At 35.6% G+C, this 18,918-nt stretch overlaps 1 protein-coding gene across 1 annotated transcript in view; it reads left to right on the top strand.

The window, feature by feature from the left end:
• Window positions 1-8,669: 8,669 nt before the first annotated feature.
• The window catches only part of LOC128661739 (mucin-2-like), an 88,153-nt gene continuing 77,904 nt past the window's right edge, over window positions 8,670-18,918 (top strand). Inside the window, exon 1 of the mRNA XM_053715958.1 lies at window positions 8,670-8,870. Within this exon, the coding sequence (XP_053571933.1) occupies window positions 8,810-8,870 (61 nt within the window). The 5' untranslated portion in view covers window positions 8,670-8,809. The remainder of the gene's footprint in view (window positions 8,871-18,918) is intronic.

Below are 18,918 nucleotides of genomic sequence, written 5' to 3'. Positions count from 1 at the left end.
ACAGCTTAAGCATAAATAGCCAATATTCCTTGTTTTGACTCATACGTAAAACTGGGCTAGGGTCAGACCTAAGGTATACTGAATAAAAAAGCTAAGCATATGACGTTGCATGCAACACACACTACACACAATTCAGAGAAGTAGGAAGATACACTAAAAGAAGGAAGGGAGGGGAGGGAAGTGGAAGGAGAGAATAGCTTAACTTCCTAAGAATTAGGAGTTATTCCAGCAGCTAGACACAGGAGAGAAGAATACCTTATCACATAGACTAAATTTGTCAGTTATAGCTCTTGTCCTTCCTGTATGTGGTTAGGATTGAGAGTTTTGCTGTGAGTAAAGAGAGCCAACACTAAGTTACCAGATAAGTCCTTTACAAGATAAAAAGTACTATCTAGAAAGAAGTAGAAAAGAGAAAGGAATAATTTGATTAATATCTCTCTCAAGGTCATAGAGCAACACAGCCGCCATATTTAAAACACTATTATAAAGTCACAATTTAAAACACTTTAACTCTTTTTTTTTTTTTTTTCTCTTCTTCACATCCTCACTGAATACCCTCACAACTCACTTCCTCACCCTTTTTTTTTTTTTTTTCTCCCCCTTCAAGATATAACACTTTATTTCACTATTTTGCACCTTTAGGTGGGGGAATTCATCCCCCGCCCCTTTTTTGTTTTTGTTCACGCACGTAAAGAATTCATGGATAAATTTGTACACACGCACATCAAGACCCCTTCACCAGCTATGGCGGCCAGACATAGAGACAAGAAAAATAAAAATATGATAGAAACACAGGTAGATATTCACTCACTTTCCTCTAATCTCTCCTATAACAAAGAAAGTGCAGATACTCAAGCATTGGTATCCAGTATAACTGAAGCACTTGCCCCAAGATTTGAATCTCTCAAACTTGAGATTAAACAAGATATCGTATCTCTTACTAACGAAATCCGACAATTTTCAAACAGACTTCAAGAAGCTGAACAAAGAGTGTCAGACTTGGAGGACATTAGCTCAATCCACAGCTCTAAACTAGAAGCTGCAGATATAAAACTATCCAAAATACAAGCTAAAATAGAGGATCTTGAAGATCGCTCGCGGAGAAACAATCTAAGAATAATAGGGGTCCCAGAGGGGAAACAATATGAAGATTTGGGAAAATTTATATCTGAAACTTTAGTACAAATACTAGGATTACCTCCCTCCTATCCTCCAATAATAGTTGAAAGGGCCCACAGAGTAGGACGTCAATTTGATGAAGGAAGAGGGAAAACTAGAGCTAGACCAATAATAGCTAAATTACTAAATTTTCAAGATAAGATGGTAATTTTCCAGTATTACAGAAAGAACCAACCTATCTCCGTAGGGACAAACAAAATACTATTATTTCAGAATTTCTCCGCTGAAACAGCGGGGAAAAGAAAAGAGTTGTCCCCTACTTGTACGAAACTTATTAAAGCAGGTTACCGTGCCACCATAATTTACCCAGCTAAATTAAAAGTTACTTTTAATGATGAAGTTCATTTTTTTGAATCTGCAGAAAAAGCAGAGAAATTTGTAGAAGAACTGGGAAGAAATGATAATAGGTGAAAAAATTAGCATAATCTCTGAGTTTACAGATTACAGTTAGATACATGAGGCAAGGGGTAAACTCTAATAGGGGGTTATGCAGGGCCCCCGGGGGAATGCCTGCATTAGGAGGGTATATAGCTTTAGGAATTTTCCCCCTTTTTTTTTCTTTTTTTTCTCTCTCTCTTCTTCTCTTTTTTTTCTTTTCTCTGTGTTTTTTTTTTTTTGGGTGACTAAGAGATGGGCAGGACAGATAAATGTAAAATAACTTCCTGGAACATTGGAGGTCTCACCTCCCCCATTAAACGAAAATCAGTTTTGGCTCACCTACAAAAAATTGGTACTGATATAGCTATGCTACAAGAAACTCACTTAAACTTGCAGGAAGTGCTAAAACTGAAGTTCTCATGGGTAAAGGAAGTGTTTGCCTCCACGGGCACAAAAAGGAAAAGAGGTATGGCAATCTTGTTAGGGAAAATAATTAAATATGAAACTCTGCACAGTATCTCTGACCCGGAAGGGAGATATATAATTTTAAAATTAAAGATAGAAGGAATTCTGTATACACTTTGCAACTTATATGCTCCCAATGTATTTGATCCAATATTCTGGGATACTCTGCAATCAAAAATAATTTCTGAATCAACAGGATATCTAATTTTAGGCGGGGATTACAATATAGCCCCACACCAACCCCTGGATAGACTTAGACAGAAGCCTACAGTGGGGAAGAATAAACGAGATATTCTGGAAACTAAAATGTTTAAGAAAATCTCCCAAAATTTGTTAGTCAGGGACATATGGAGACTACAGAATCCAGATCTAAGAGATTTTACCTGTTTGTCCCGAGCTCACAAAACTCTATCCAGAATAGATTTATTCCTTATTGACGAAAGACTGTGTAAAATGAAAGTTATAGCCAAAATACTTCCTATCTGTATATCAGATCATAGCCCTATTACAATAGAAATTCAATATAATGACTTCAAACTAAGATCCTCTCGCTTCTTCTTTCCCACATGGCTGACGAATGATTTAAAATTTAAAAATTGGTTAAAAAGCAAATATGAAGAATATGCTGAATTTAATAAGACTTATGTTGATCGCCCAGATACTTTTTGGGAGGCTGCAAAGGCAGTCCTTAGGGGGGAAATGATTTCATATATTGCTCACAGAAATAAAACACTAAGAATTAGAGAAACAGAAGTGACAAAAGCTGTAACTAACTCATATAATCGTTATTTGCTTGATAACTCCCCGGGAAATTGGATCAGATACATTGAAGCAAAAAATGAAAGAGACTCATTTCTAACTTATAGAGAGACCCAGAAGGAGCTTAAACTTCAGGCAAGACTATACCGCTATGGCAATAAGGCTGGAACGTTATTGGCCAATTTGATGAAAAGAGAAAAAAGATATCCATTAATAGATAAGCTTCTGCATAAGAAAAAAACACATACAAATGTAGATGATATCTCTAACATCTTCTCGGAATACTTTAAAGAGATCTACTCTCTGAGGGATTCAGATAAGGTTAAATCAGATGAATTCTGGAACAAAATTACTCATCCTGTACTGGACGGTGAAAAAATGTTAATGGTTAACTCCCCAATTTCTCAGGAAGAAATTTTAAGGGTTATTCAGGATCTCCCATCAAGCAAGGCACCCGGTCCGGATGCATTACCAAATGAATTTTATACAATCCTTGCACCATTCATTGCTCCACCGTTAAGTAAACTTTTTAATCACATGTTTATTAATGGAAAGGTAGTCTCGCCTCAATTCTGTGCATCTCATACTACTCTGATTCTTAAACCCGGGAAGGATCAGACGAAAAAGGAATCTTATAGGCCCATAACATTATTAAATTCCGATTATAAGATCCTGACATCTATTTTAGCCAAGAGATTGCAACTGGTACTACCGGAAATAATACACAAAGATCAGGCAGGATTTTTGCAAAAATGAAATTTAACAGCAAAGATTAGGGAAGTATTAGTCACTATAGACTACTTTAAATCTACTGAGTTGGCGGGACAGAGGAGAGAGGGGGACTCCCCAGATTTAGCAATTGTTTCAATTGATGCAGAAAAAGCATTTGATTCAATCCATCAGGATCACCTACTCTCGTCTCTCCACAGGTTCAGCTTCAGTGGGCACTTCCCTAAATTTGTGGAGAACCTATATAAAAAGTCATTCACGAGATTAATTGTCAATAATACACTCTCTTCTGAAATATTGCTGGAAAGGGGAACGCGCCAGGGATGCCCCCTCTCTCCTCTCCTCTTCAACATTTCAATTGAACCTCTGGCAATAGCGATAAGAACACAAATGTAAGGAATTAAAATAGGTAGAGCAGAGCTTAATATTGCGTTATACGCAGATGATATTCTGCTATATATCTCCAATACACAAAACAATATACCTATACTTGTTTCAATTATAGAACAATTCGGGTCCTTCTCGGGTTACAGAATCAATGCTTTAAAATCTGAATTATTATGGATTAGAAGAAATCCTGACTCCTTGATAGAAATTCCTTTCAGAGTCTCAGAATCATTTAGATATTTGGGGATAATGATCACTTCCGACTTAGATAAATGTTACGATCTTAATGTAAAACCAGTACTGAGAGAGATTGAGGCGAGTTTGAAACTATGGCAAAATCTCCCACTCTCGATCTCAGGTCGCATTGCCGCATTTAAAATGATCTTGCTTCCAAAGTTATTATTTATTTTGCAGAATACTCCAATAATTCTTAAAAGGAAGGATATCGAAAAAATTAATAGTATGTTGAGAATTTTTATATGGCAGAATAAAAAAACCACGAATTGCGTTAATGAAACTTTCACTTCCCAGGAAGTACGGCGGACTTGCACTGCCGGATATACAATTATACATCCTGGCCTCATTGGCCCGAATAGTTGTAGATTGGATTCTAAATAAAGATTACGTAATGAACAATGAACTCGAAAAAAAATGTAAGTCTACCATACCTCCCCACAGCCTTAATACACTGCGATCCTAAGACAGTCCCCCAGGAAGTTAAAATATTCAAAACATTAATATATCCACTACAGGAGTGGAGGAAGATATGTAGGTTATTATCCATCAAAGGAGATGTCTCCAATCATATGCCAATTAAAGGGAACCCTAAATTCCAAGCGGGACTACAATCGGCACCTTTCCAAAAATGGCATACATTAGGTTTGAATAATATCTCTCAGATGATAGACTGGAATGGCCATTGTATAAAAACATTTGAGAGTTTAAAAAGAGAATTCAGCCTTAGCAATAAAGAATTCTTTGCATATCTACAAATTAGACACTTCACAACTAAGATGATAAACGAATCTGGTTGGAACTGCTCCTGGGGGAAGTTGGAGAATTGGCTTGTGTTAGCTAAAAATGGGTTTATGTCAATCTCACCATGCTATCAATTATTAATATCTAATAAAGGGGAGATGAATTTAGGAAACTTAGCAGTTGCATGGGATTCTATGATATCTCAACATACCATAAATCTAAATAAAATCCAGACTTCTATTTTAAAAGTATCACAAATTACTCTATCAGCCACATGGAGAGAATCCCACACTAAGTTATTGCATAGGACCTACTACACTCCAAAGAAAGTGACAAGATGTGGGAATATTAATTTCTGTATATGCCCAAAATGCTCACTACCATCAGCAGACCTTATCCATATGATCTGGGAATGCCCTAAGATTAAAAATTTCTGGGCTAAAATAGAATACTGGATTAACCAAGTTTTAAAAATCTCTCTGAGGTTGGACATAGGGCGCCATGTACTAAGCTTCAAAGTGACCGTCCGTCTGTATTTCCGCGTCAAAATTCGCTCACGATCTGCTTCTTGTATGTACCAATCTGCGATCTGGTCGAAAAACCACTATTTTCATCAGCGATCGTAATTTTACGCAACTGATCGTTCCGAAGCCTTTTTCCACTTACTACATGTTCGATCACAAGTAAATTCGCTGTAATCGGAAATTATGAATGTTACAACTAATCCGTCCACTCCAACTTTCACTGTAACTTCGCGTGATTTGCTTTGCGACCATTTAGGTAGCGAATACAATAGAAAACTATAGGGCATCTCAACCTGACGCCAGGTAGAAGTACTTAAGTGAAAGGACTAGAGTTCTATTGTAGCATTATTGGTTTTTGGATCACTGAATGAAGATGGAGACACTTTTACACATGTTTCTTTTCCGATTAATTCAATTACGAGGAAGAAGGGCTATACAGGCACCGGTTGACAACTTGCAAAGAAGGAGAGGTAGAAGAATCAGAGTCCCTAGAGTTTTCCTTCCACGTATGGGTTTGGAAAGCATTTCTGATCGAGAGATTATCCAGAGATTCCGTTTGGACAGAGAAGCTATTATGGAACTTTACTATGAAATAGCAGAATACCTGGAACCTATGACAGCGCGTTCACAAGCCATACCCAGACTATTAAAACTGTTGGCAGCCTTACACTTTTTTGCCACCGGTTCATTCCAAGCTGTGTCTAGCGTTATAATTGGCATCAGCCAGTCTGCTTTTTCGAGGCACCTAACCAAAGTTATTGATGCTCACGTCACGTGGGTAAAGAACTAAACCAATCAGGTCGCAGACTGCTTCTTAACTTTACTCTTTCGCGCCGAACGAAGCTTCAAAGTTATCAATAATCCGATTGTCTTCGACACACAATAGACGCAAAATTTTACGGCTTGGTTTTAGTACATTCATGTAACGAAGTGCCATCCGCATGGTGCGAATGCCGGCGGATTATTTCGATACGGTCTGTGCGAAAACATTGACGCCTTAGTACATGGCACCCATAGTCTCTGTAATCTTTCTATGGGAAGCAACCAAAGACCTTCGGAAGCATAATAAAATAGTTAATATGATTATTCTAGCGGCAAGATATTTAGATTTTCAAAAAATGGAAAGGGAGGGCAAGTCCCAGTATAAATGAGCTTAAAAATTGCCTAAAAAAGCAATATATGATAGAGCAAAGAGACACATAGAAGAAGAGAATGACATTGAAATTTTTTTTTCTCTTTCCTTTTTTTTTTGTTTTGGCGATGATTACATGTTGTGTTTTTGGTGTTAATATGCCTAGCGCTGTTTGGTTGTTTAGGCACTCCTTCCCCTAGTTGATAAGGTATGTTAAGTTGGTTGATTTATATATGAATAATTGACTTAAGACGGGAAGGGAAGGAAAGGGTGAAATTCAACTATTGTTCAGGCTGTTACTTAAAAAATAAGATATAGTATGACAAAATAATGTAAATCACGGTATATGTTGCATCTGAAAGTTTAATGTACATTAATATTCTGTGAAAAAGAATAAGCACTATGTCACTATGTTTTACCTCTTACGACATGAATATCTTGAAGCTAGGGGGGAAAAATATAGAAAAAATGAGGTTGAGACTACTTTTTTTTTTTCTTTTCTTTTGTTATGCAACAGAAATAATATGTTTTTCATGATATGTATATTGTGAATATTTTTCTTTTGTATTTATGCTTTTTTTTATGTATCACATCTATATTGTATTGTGATCTTAAAGGGACATTAAACCCACATTTTTTCTTTCATGATTTAGAAAGAGAATGCATTTTTAAACATCTTTCTAATTTACTTCTATTATCTAATTTGTTTTATTCTCTTGATATTCTTCGCTGAAAAGCATATCTAGATATGCTCAGTAGCTGCTGATTGGTTGCTGCACATAGAAGCCTCGTGTGATTGGCTCACCATGTGCATTGCTTTTTCTTCAACTAAGGATATCTAAAAAATGAAGCAAAATAAATAATAGAAGTAAATTGTAATGTTGTTTAAATTTTTATGTTCTATCTGAACCATGAAATAAAGATTTTGGGTTTAGTGGCCCTTTAACCTCAATAAAAATAATAAAATAAAAATAAAATTTCATGCTCTATCTGAATCATGAAAGAAAAAATTTGGGTTCAGTGTCCCTTTAAAAGCAGGATTTGGGGAAAATCACAGAACCGTGCATTTTTTTCTCATTTTTGCTTATTATTTACGTGGTGCCCAACCAGAGTAGAGTATTTGCAAATACAGCAGTTGGGCAGAAGTTACAGAAGGTACAAAACAGCAAGTGAGCTACTCTCTACGGCCTTCATCAGTTCCCTATGCTTCTGGCTTTGAAGTAATTTACAGGAACACTTCTACATAGAAAGGGTGTTTGATTCAAGGAATAAACTTCCATTAGAGGTGGTAAAGAGAAGCATAAGGTCTATGGTTTTTTTTATCTGCCATGTTTCTACAGATGGTTACTTTGTACATATTAGCTGCTCATCATATTAAAAATGATTGTCTTCTGACATCAAGTCTAAGGGCTCCATTTTCGAAGCAGCGAATACTGCTTTGGAGGCCCATCATTTTAGACTCGCCTGAAATGGAAGTTAAGAAGCAGCGGTCGTAAGAAATTTAAATCATCCTGATCCGATCTGATCAGGATGATTGGCAGCCCCTGCTAGGGGGCGATTGGCCGACAGTGAGCAGGGGAAAGTTTGCACAAGCAGTTCACCAGAAATCCTTGTGCAATGATAAATATGCTATCTGCTATAGCGAATCATGTCTGCTCGACATATGATAAATCAACCCCTATGACTTAAGTGGGCACTTATAATTGGGTATAATGGCAAAATCGGCAGGGTGGGCTTTGGTTTCTTCTTGACACTTTGCCACACCCCTGGATACCAATGAGTATACCTGCCTTACATTGTGGGCAAATAATTAGACCTAGTTTCCATTGAGGTGGTAAAGTTTGGAAACTGGTGTTAAAAGAAATAAAATCTTCATAGACTTTCATGGAGATAAATATTTTTTAGCACCAATTTCCACAATTTATCACAGCAATGGAAACTAGGCCTTGGTTGGGTACATATCTATTTCCTTTTAGATATAACATCCCTTTTCAGAATTTCACAAATATACACGTGATTAAACTGGAATCATTGACAAGTGGATAAACCTGTTTAGATAACAGATCCCTTCCTGATACTAGCACTCTTTCTTTTTCCTTTTTTTTTTATACATTTGCATAATGTTAAAGATTGTCACTTTTCTTCTCTGTCAAGAGGTGTGTCCCTTCCTCTATTGTTCACTGCAGACCAGGCTACCTGTGTGGAGGTATAATAGCTTATTTAGAAAATAGATTTCACAATTTTGTTGGACCTTGAGGATCTCTCATTTTGAAACATCATGGCTCACAAACACCATCAGCAGCTACATGTTTGGCTTTTTCTAACTCTTTTAGTCCACGGTAAGTTTCTCATTAAAAAAATTCTATAGTTATTATCTGTCATCATCAGTTATGACCTGTACAAAAAGGGTGATGCAATGGTATTTTCTACCCCTTTAGAAAACATCAAATTTCACCACTAACATTTTGAGATTTTATTAAAAAAAAGCTAATATAATCTTATTATTATTAAAGTTAATCTCTAAATTTCGTAGCGCTAATTAGTGGATAAACTATTGAACTAAACATAAATAAATAGTAAAATTCATTGTGTTTTACCTAAAATATAGGGCATTATTGGGACAATACAAAATTATATATATAAAAAAGAATATTAAATAAATAAATCAAGCTCTAAATACTAATATAAAGCAGTGCAGAACAACACTACTATACTATTAATATTAATAATAATAATAATAAATAATAATCATAAAAAATAATTATGAAGATGCTAAATAAAGCTACTATCACAGATACACAGGTTTTCAATACAATCAGCATAAACTAAACATATTATGAAACATTCATTGACCTTTCTATAATGAATGCTAGCATTTACGTATTGTTTCTTTAATTGCTATAAATGGGAATATTTTGTTTTTATGTATTGCTTAGCTTATGTAGTGTATTTCTGAATAACTTTACCATGTCTTAAAACTCTAATGATTACAAAATAACCTATGGTGTTTGCAACATAAGAATTATAATGACAATTAACTTATTTGAATATAGTTGCATATAGCTAATTGTTGTTGCAGACGATATAGTCCATCGATAGTAAACCTATAGCGTTCTTTGGGCTTCCACCATCCTCTATGGTTTAATTGTCTGTGATTTTAGTGTTTAATAACTTATTGTTCATATACTATGGGTTAAATTACAAGTGAGACGCAAACGGTTTTGTGCTAGCGTAATTGTAGTTTTGCAAACCATTTTAATTGCGCTGATATTACAAGTTGATCTCAGAGCTGTGGTTAACTTTTTTTTAGAAACTAAAAAGTTACACTAAACACTTCAAAAATACATTACAAAGTACAGTCACACTCATACTCTAATAAAAAAATATTTAAAAAAATATTGCACAAAAAAAGTTATAAGGGCTCAAAGATAGGAGAGCTCAGGTGTTAGAAAAAAACAGGCTAATGGCTTTAACATTGAGACACATACAGTATATATACAGTACATTACTGAAGATGTATTTGTTTTTATGTATATATATATATGTCTATATATGTGTACATACAGTATATATTTATATGTGCATATATGTATTTACAGTCATATATACACCTAAAAGACATTCATATATATGTACACATATATAGACATATACTGTATATATATATATATATATATATATATATATATATATATATATATATATATATATATATATATATATATATATATATATATATATATAAGTGCATTATAGCCCTTTGCCATTAAGTAGATGAAAACATGATAAACCATATTTATGCAATAATAATATTTTATTAAGATTTTAACTACGTATTTACTGTAAATATTTAACATTTGCTAATGTGCAAATGCTATGTTGTTGGCATGATGGGTGCTTTTTTTCAACATTTTTTTCTCTCCATTGACTTCTATGGGGAATATCGGAAAATGCGAAGGAGTTTGCGCAATCTCGGGTATTAGTTTTTTTTTACACATTTTTTTCTCCATTGATTTCTATGGGGGAACACATGCACGCGGAAAATTAAATTAGTTTTTTCACGCTATTCAGGTTACTTCTAGTGCAAAATAAAAAATTTTAAACAGACCATTAAATGCAAGGGATATAACGCACCTGCATACAGAGCGCACTACAATTTGAGGGATAAAAATTACTTTGGACTATGTTAAAACACAGTAATGCTAATATTTTTGCTCTCAACTTGTAATCTAGCCCTGTGTTAAACACATAGTCAAAGTGTATTTTCCTGACAATACATCAGGTTAACACTTATTTACAGAAAGAGTGGCTGATTCGTAGAATAGACTTCCAGTAGAGATGGTAAGGATAAATATTGTAAGGCAATTAAAGAGTTCTTGGGTTATTTATAAGGCTAGCCTGAAACTTAATTGAAGGACTATTAAGCACAAACATGTTTTTTCATGATTCAGAGAGTACAGTTTAACTGCTTCACACCGTTTGGAAGTTCCATGCCATCCTAACATCCCTGGGCTTTAACGTTGTTAAGACGCCATGAAATGTTCGGCCTTTATTGGCATCCTGAAGCCTCCTCCGTTTAGGCAATGGAAAATAGGACTGGGGTGTGTGTGCTCATTGACGATCGTGTGATTTCATTTTTCAAGCAAGTATTAACTTTGTAACATCGTTCTGATGTTAAGCACTTGGCCCAGGCATGCAGGAGTTATTTACATCTAAGATCAAATTTACTTCCTTCTCGAAGAATCTTTTGTTGAAAAGCCTGGAGCACAATATTAGATTTCTCTTAACAGTTATAAACTGTGCAAAATTGTGCAAACACTGCTGTTCATCTAGTACTCAAGTGTATATTACTGTTAATAACAATATTGTGTTCCAGACATAGGCATGCTACCTAGGTATGCGCTTCCAGAAAGAATACCATGAGGTCAAAGTAAATTAAGAAAAGTATTGTATTTAATTGTATAATCTAACTGGATCATGAAGGAAAACTAACTAGGTTTCATTTTAAGTCATAAAAGAAAAATTTGGGGTTTACTATCCCTTTAAGTACATAAGACAAGCCACAGTCATTATTTTAACAAAATGTATAGTTTTGCTTATTTTTAAATAACATTGTGCTGATTTTCGGGCTCCTAACCAAGTCCCAAAGTATTAGATGTATACTGATGTATACAGACTTCAGACTGCTGCTGTTTGTATAATGGGTCACTTCATATGCCGGGGAAGGGGGGGAGGTTCTGCTATCAGCCCCTTTCAGTGGGTGTCCCAGGCTTATCTTCTAAGTAAGTTTTTAAAAGGTTTTAAACTGGATTTTTATATCAGTTTCTGTGCCTATTATTCTTTATGGTAGTGTCTACTACATGCAGTTATATGAAAATTGGTGTATACTGCCCCTTTAGGGACAGGTATGCACCAGGATTAGCCTTGATAAATCTGCAATGAATTAGAAAACCCACAATATACTCTGTAGAATTACATGGATATAGGACACAATAAATAATGAAGTTAGTTTGCCACACGCTATTAAAGGGACATGAACCCCAAAACTTTTCTTTCATGTCATGATTCAGGCAGAGCATGTAATTTTAAACCACTTAAAATTTACATCTATTTTCAAATTTTCTTTGTTTTATTGGTATCTTTTGTTGAAAAGCAGAGATGTAAGCTTAGGAGTGTGCACATGTCTGGAGTAGTATATGGCAGCAGTGGTATTCAATTGCTAGATGGTTGCACTGTTTCCTGTCATGTCGTCCTCCAGACACCTCCCTAGGTATCTCTTCAACAACATGGGAATAAAGCAAATTTGATAATAAATATTGGACATTTTAATATTGTTTGGTCTCTGATTCACAGAATATTTTTTGGGAGTTTCATATTTTTTTAAACATTTTGTTACAATCTCATTGCTGAACGACCTTTTAAGATGGAAATATCCGTAGTTATTCTCAAAGTCTGTGCTTCTATGTTTATGTGATTGGAGGATACATATTCCATGAACTGTTAAAGGGGCAGTCCAAAATAAACATTCATGATTTAGATAGAGAATGTAATTTTAGACAACTTTCCAATTTACTTTTATCACCACTTTTGCTTTGTTCTCTTTGGTATTCTTAGTTGAAAGCTAAACCTAGGAGGCTCATATGCTAATTTCTTAGACCTTGAAGGCCGTCTCTTATCTGAATGCATTAGGCAGTTTTTCACAGCTAGAGGGCATTAGTTCATGTGTTCAAGCCTGAAATGCAAGTCCACTAGAGGGTGTTAGTACATGCGTGTGATATAGATAACATTATGCTCATGCCCGTGGAATTACTTATGAGTCAGCATTGATTGGCTAAAATGCAAGTCTGTCAAAAGAACTGAAATAAGGGGACAGTCTGCAGAGGCTTAGATACAAGGTAATCACAGAGGTAAAAAATATATTAATATAACTGTGTTGGTTATGCACAGCTAGGGAATGGTAAATGAAGGGATTATCTTTTAAACAATAACAATTCTAGAGTAGACTGTCCCTTTAATTTGCCTGATTTTTCCACTTTCTCCAGTGACACTGTACTGCATACTACATGATTCTGAAAGCTGACCTTGTATCATTATTTCTTAATCAATGTAGACGCTCATCTAAATCTGCTAAAACCACCATTTCCAATTGCTTTAAAACATTTATTTTGATATTTTGCAATACAGTGCTTACCATGCATGTATAATATTAACATCCCTTATATTGGAATGTAGGTTGTGTTTTATAAGTATTACAAGCTCATTCCTTTTCTAATCTTCACTTAAATTCATATGCAAATATCATTGGTCCAACTGTGACAGTTGATTAGCAAATACCCAAATATGCTTTGCGAGCTACACAGGTGCACATGTATTTTGCCTATATGTTAACCTCTTATCAGAATTTAACTATATAGTGCCCAGGAGCTTACAGATGGGGCAGAAGTAAAGTTTATTTCTCTTTTCAAATTGGCTTTGTTCTCTTGGTATCTTTCCTTGAAAAGGTTACCAAGGTAGATTTAGGAGAAGCAATGTCCTGCTGGGAGCTAGCTGTTGATTGTTGGATGCAGATAGATGCCTCTTGTCAGTGGTTCAGCTGAAGTGTTCAGCTAGCTCCCAGTAGTTCATACCTGCTCTTTCACAAAGGATACCAAGAAAATAAAGCAAATTTGGTAGTAGTAATACAAGTTAAAGTTGTTTACAATTGTATACTCTATATCGCGGTTCTTCAAATCACGGGTTGGGACCCATTACTGGGTGACAACACCATGTGTACTTGTTCGCGACTTGTCTGTGTGTTGTAGGAGTGTGTGTGGTGTATTGTATGAGATTGTGTGTGTGCTGTGCATGTGTTGTGTATGAGAGTGTGTGGGGTGTGTGTTGTATGAGTGTGTGTGGTGTATTGTATGAGATTGTGTGTGTGCTGTGCATGTGTATGAGAGTGTGTGGGGTGTGTGTTGTATGAGTGTGTGGTATGTGTGTTGTATGAGTGTGTGTGGTATGCGTGTAATATGAAAGTGTGTGTGTGTTGTATGAGAGAGTGTGTGTTATATGAAAGTGTGTGTGTATGTGTGTGTTGTAAGAGAGTGTATGGTGTAAGTGTGTGTTATATGAAAGTGTGTGTGTTGTATGAGAGTGTGTGTGGTATGTGTGTTACATGAAAATGTGTGTTGTATGAGAGTGTGTTTGTGTGTGTTGTATGAGAGTGTGTTTGTGTGTGTTGTATGAGAGTGTGTTTGTGTGTGTTGTATGAGAGTGTGTTTGTGTGTGTTGCATTAGAGTGTGTTTGTGTGTGTTGTATGAGTGTTTGGTGTGTGTGTTATTACGTTTTACAACGCTTTCAAATTTGACTACAATCAGGAATAAAGCATGCACATATTTTAGTCTCTTTGCCAAAAATTGCAGCTACCATGTTGTTTATATCTTAAGAAATTTTGAGACCAAGTATAAAAATTGGGTCCCAAAGGTATGTGGTATCATGGCACTGGGTCTTGGGGGAAAAAGTTTGAAGAACCCTGCTCTATATGAATCATGAAATAATTTTTTTGGATTTCATGTCCCTTTAAAAAACAAACAAAAAAAACCTACTTTAAATAATAGAATGACTTTTGTATGTCCCTTTAATCAAAGGCATAAAATCTTATTATAATATCTGGGATCAGTTTAATTTGTATTAGCTACAACTAAAACTTTTGATAACATATTTTGAGTATAATGTTACAGTAATGTTTATAGAACACTGATCAGAACTCCCTAGAGTTCTAAATACCATAACTGTAATATGGAATACATCAGCAGCACAGCCACTTTAGGGAAAGGATGCTAAAATGAATCATTGTCTAAAGCAGTGTTTTTCAGCCAGTGTGCCGTGGCACACTAGTGTGCCGTGAGAGATCCTCAGGTGTGCCACGGCAGACTGACAACAGAGTGACATATTTTTTAAACTTTGCTTGTTTTTTACTCCCAGTGCAGGGGTAGTTTGTAGGAGGCATAACAGCACAATACATACAGTATGTGTGTGTTTGTGTGTATGTGTATATATATATGCTGTATTAGGCTACTACATACAGTATGTGTGTGTTTGTGTGTATGTGTATATATATATGCTGTATTAGGCTACAATGTGTGATTTTTTTTAAATTTTGGGATGGTGGTGTGCCACAGGATGTTTAAGAACACAATATACATTAGACAAGGCTGGAAAAGTATTGCTACCGTTTTCCATTCAAGGAAAAATAATTACTAGTCTAGAGAAAAAAAGTTACTGGTCCACTCAAAGGTAATTTCTGGAAAAAGCATAATTTTGTATCTGTCCTCTGACATTTCCTAGTTCTCTTGGGCTAGTGGACACTGGACAGGTGGGAATTGACAGTTCTGTGTGTAGTTATAACGATAGCTATACAAAGTCATATATATTTACACACAACACAAGCTTAGGGGCTAGGAAGCTAATTCAGCAGAAGCTGAAAAGATTGAGACATGGGGGATATTTATCAAAGCATCAACTATGTTGCATTCGCGGGCGTCAATATGCTCGCCTAACATCGGCAAACATTGCGGCTGCGGATCTGAATACGATCTCCATTTATGAGAAAAGCCGTCAAAAACACGCGCACCAAGTACGGGGCGATGAGCATCGAACTGTTGTTAACTAACAGTCATTGACGACGCTGTTATTCAGGTTTTTCCCAACTTTATTTATAACGTCACTAAACTCATAACTAAACTGCTACAAAGTACCCTAACACCCATAAACTACCTATTAACCCTTAAACCGCCGCCCTCCCGCATCACAAACACTATAATAAACCTATTAACCCCTAATCTGCCCCTAAAAACATCGCTGCCACTAACTAAACCTATTAACCCCTAAACCGTCAGCCCCTCACATCGCAAAAAAATAAATTAAGGTATTAACCCCTAAACCTAACAACCCCTTAACTTTAAATTAAAATTACAACATCCCTATCTTAATATAAATTAAAACTTACCAGTAGAATTAAAATAAACTATTTTTAAACTATTAATTAACCTACCCTAACTATTATACTACAATTACGTTAAACTACCAATTAAATAAACTAAATTACATATTAAAAAACCTAACACTACTAAAATCTACTAAAATTATTTAAATATACTTTTAAACATTATTACAAAGTACTAAATTACAAAAAACAAACAAGGTTTAGGGGTTATTAAGTTTATTTAGTGGCGGCGGTGTCGAGAAGCGGCGGGATAGGGGTTAATACATTTTATTTGTGTCGGCGATGTCGGGGGCGGCAGATTTGGGGTGTTTAGACTCGGACTTTATGTTAGGGTGTTAGTTGTAAATGTAACTTTTTTTCAACCATAGAAATCAATGGGGTATGCTTCATTCTCTTGAAGCATCGAACATAAGCTTTCGGTACTTTCAAACTCCCATTGATTTCTATGGCATCCGCGGCCTCAAGGGTGGCGGTTTGAAAACTAGGTACGCTGCGTCGGAATAGCTGTGAGCGTACCTGTTAAATGTTTGATAAATTGGGAAAAGTGTCAAATAGAGTCGAATGTGTATTCAGAACATCTGTAATGACGTAAGCATCAATCTGCATCGGATTGAGATCACGGGATCGTATGTTACGTCACAAATTTCAACATTTGCCAATCTTGACGCTTTGACAACTAGGTCAGATCAATCTTGCAACAATTACGATGCGGAATTCCGGTGTATTTTCGGTTGACGCTTTCATAAATATACCCCATAGAAACATAGAATTTGATGATCGATAAGAACCGAGAAGGCCTATCAAGTCCACCCATATTACATGATAATGTTATCTTAGGATAGCCTTATACTTGTCCCAGATACAGTATTTTGTAGTTATTAGTCTTTGTGATTACCACCTCCACAGGACATTTTATGAATCCAATACCTTTTCTGTAAAAAAAAATGCTTTCTCACATTTCTCCCGAATCTGCTACCCTGCAATTTAAGATTGTGACCCCTTGTTTTGTTTTGTTTTTTTTTGTGTGGGAAATGCTTTTAGCTTCTTATTGAAGGGATAGTAAAGACCAAAAATGTTATTGTTTAAAAAGATAGATAATCCCTTTATTTACCATTCCCTTGTTTTGCATAACCAACACTGTTATATAAATATATACAGTATATACTTCTATCTAAGCCTCTGTATACTGCCTCCTTATCTCAGATCTTTTGACAGACTTGCATTTCAGCCAATTAGTGCTAACTCTTAAATAACTCCACGTGCGTGAGCATAATTTTATTCATATGAAACACATGAACTAATGCCCTCTAACTGTGAAAAACTGCCAAATGCATTCAGATAAGAGGTGGTCTTCAAGGGCTTAGAAATTAGCAAATGAGCCTACCTAGGTTTAACTTTCAACTAAGAATACCAAGAGAACAAAGCAAATTTGTTGATAAAAGTAAATTAGAAAGATGTTTAAAATTACATGCTCTATCTGAATCATGAAAGTTTAATTTGTATTTTACTATCCCTTTAAGTTCCTTCATATATTTGACAGTTTCTAAGATATAACCTCTTTTCCTCTCTCCTCTAAACTATAAATATTTAGGTCATAGAGTCTGTCTGTGTACATTTTGGGTCAGATTACAAGTGGAGCGCTAAATATCGCTTGCGTGCAAGCGATATTAGCACTCCACTTATTAATACCAGCGCACCCTAATGTGCGCTGGTATTACAAGTTAAGCGCAATGCAAACGAGAACTCGTGATTGCATTAATAGGAACCATTGCGCTCATGAGAGCAATCTTCCATACGCTCCAATGGGAACCTAAGTGCAGCAAAGGGGGTAAGTACTGCAGTGACGGTAGCAAATATAAATATATATGTATATGATTATATACCTATATATTTATGTGTTAATATGTGTATATACATATAAATGTATACAAGCATATACATATATAGTTACAGGAAACACACAGTTCCCATAGGCCGCAATGTAAAGGCACTTTTCAGTGCCGTTTTTTTTTCTATCACCCCACTCCCGCCAACTTTGCCCCCAAAATACTTCCTAGTTGCAGTTATTTTATTAAAAAATAAAAATGGTACAATATTTATTTTTTAATAAAATATACTACACTGTATTTTGGGGTCATTTGGGGCATATTTCTAACATTAACCAGAGATCTGATCTCTGGTTAATTTTTTAAGCGCTAATTGCTACCGTGAGCTTGCTGTAGCAATAACCAGACACTTGTAATGGCTGGTTATTTATTGCACACCGCAAACAGGGGAAATTGCCCATTTGCGGGTGCGTGATAAATTAGCTCTTTACTTGTAATCTAGCCCTTTATATTTTAGACCATGTACCATTTTTGTAGCCCTCTTTTGGACAATTTCTAGTTTATTTATATCCTTCTAGAGATATGGTCTCTAGAACTATACACAGTAATCTAGATGAGGCCCAACTAGTGATTTGTAACGTGGCATAAGAACCTTATCATTTCTGCTACTAATACCTCTCCCAATGCAACCAAGTATTCACCTGGCCTTACTGGCTGCACTGCTGCATTGTGTATCACATTTTAAATCATCTGAAATAAGAATTCCCGTTCCTCTTTAGTTACAGTCAGTAATGTACCACTGAGACTATAATTTGCCCTTGGGTTTTTGGATCCTCTATGCATAATTTTGCTCTTGGTAATATTACATTTCAGATCCCATTTATTTGCCCAGTCCTCAATTTTTTTAATATTACTGTGATCCACCCCTTCTGGAAAATCAACTCTGTTACAATTTTTTGTATCATTAGCAAACAAGCAAACCTTCCCCTGGAGCCCATTTCCAATATCATTTATAAACATGTGAAACAAAAAAGGCCCAAGAACTGACCCTTGGGGAACACCACTAGTAAATGACC

The sequence above is a fragment of the Bombina bombina genome, chromosome 5 (genome assembly GCF_027579735.1).
Source record: "Bombina bombina isolate aBomBom1 chromosome 5, aBomBom1.pri, whole genome shotgun sequence".
Taxonomy (NCBI): Eukaryota; Metazoa; Chordata; class Amphibia; order Anura; family Bombinatoridae; genus Bombina; species Bombina bombina.
Note: the sequence above shows the minus strand (reverse complement) of the source record. Positions and strands in the feature narration are given on the sequence as shown.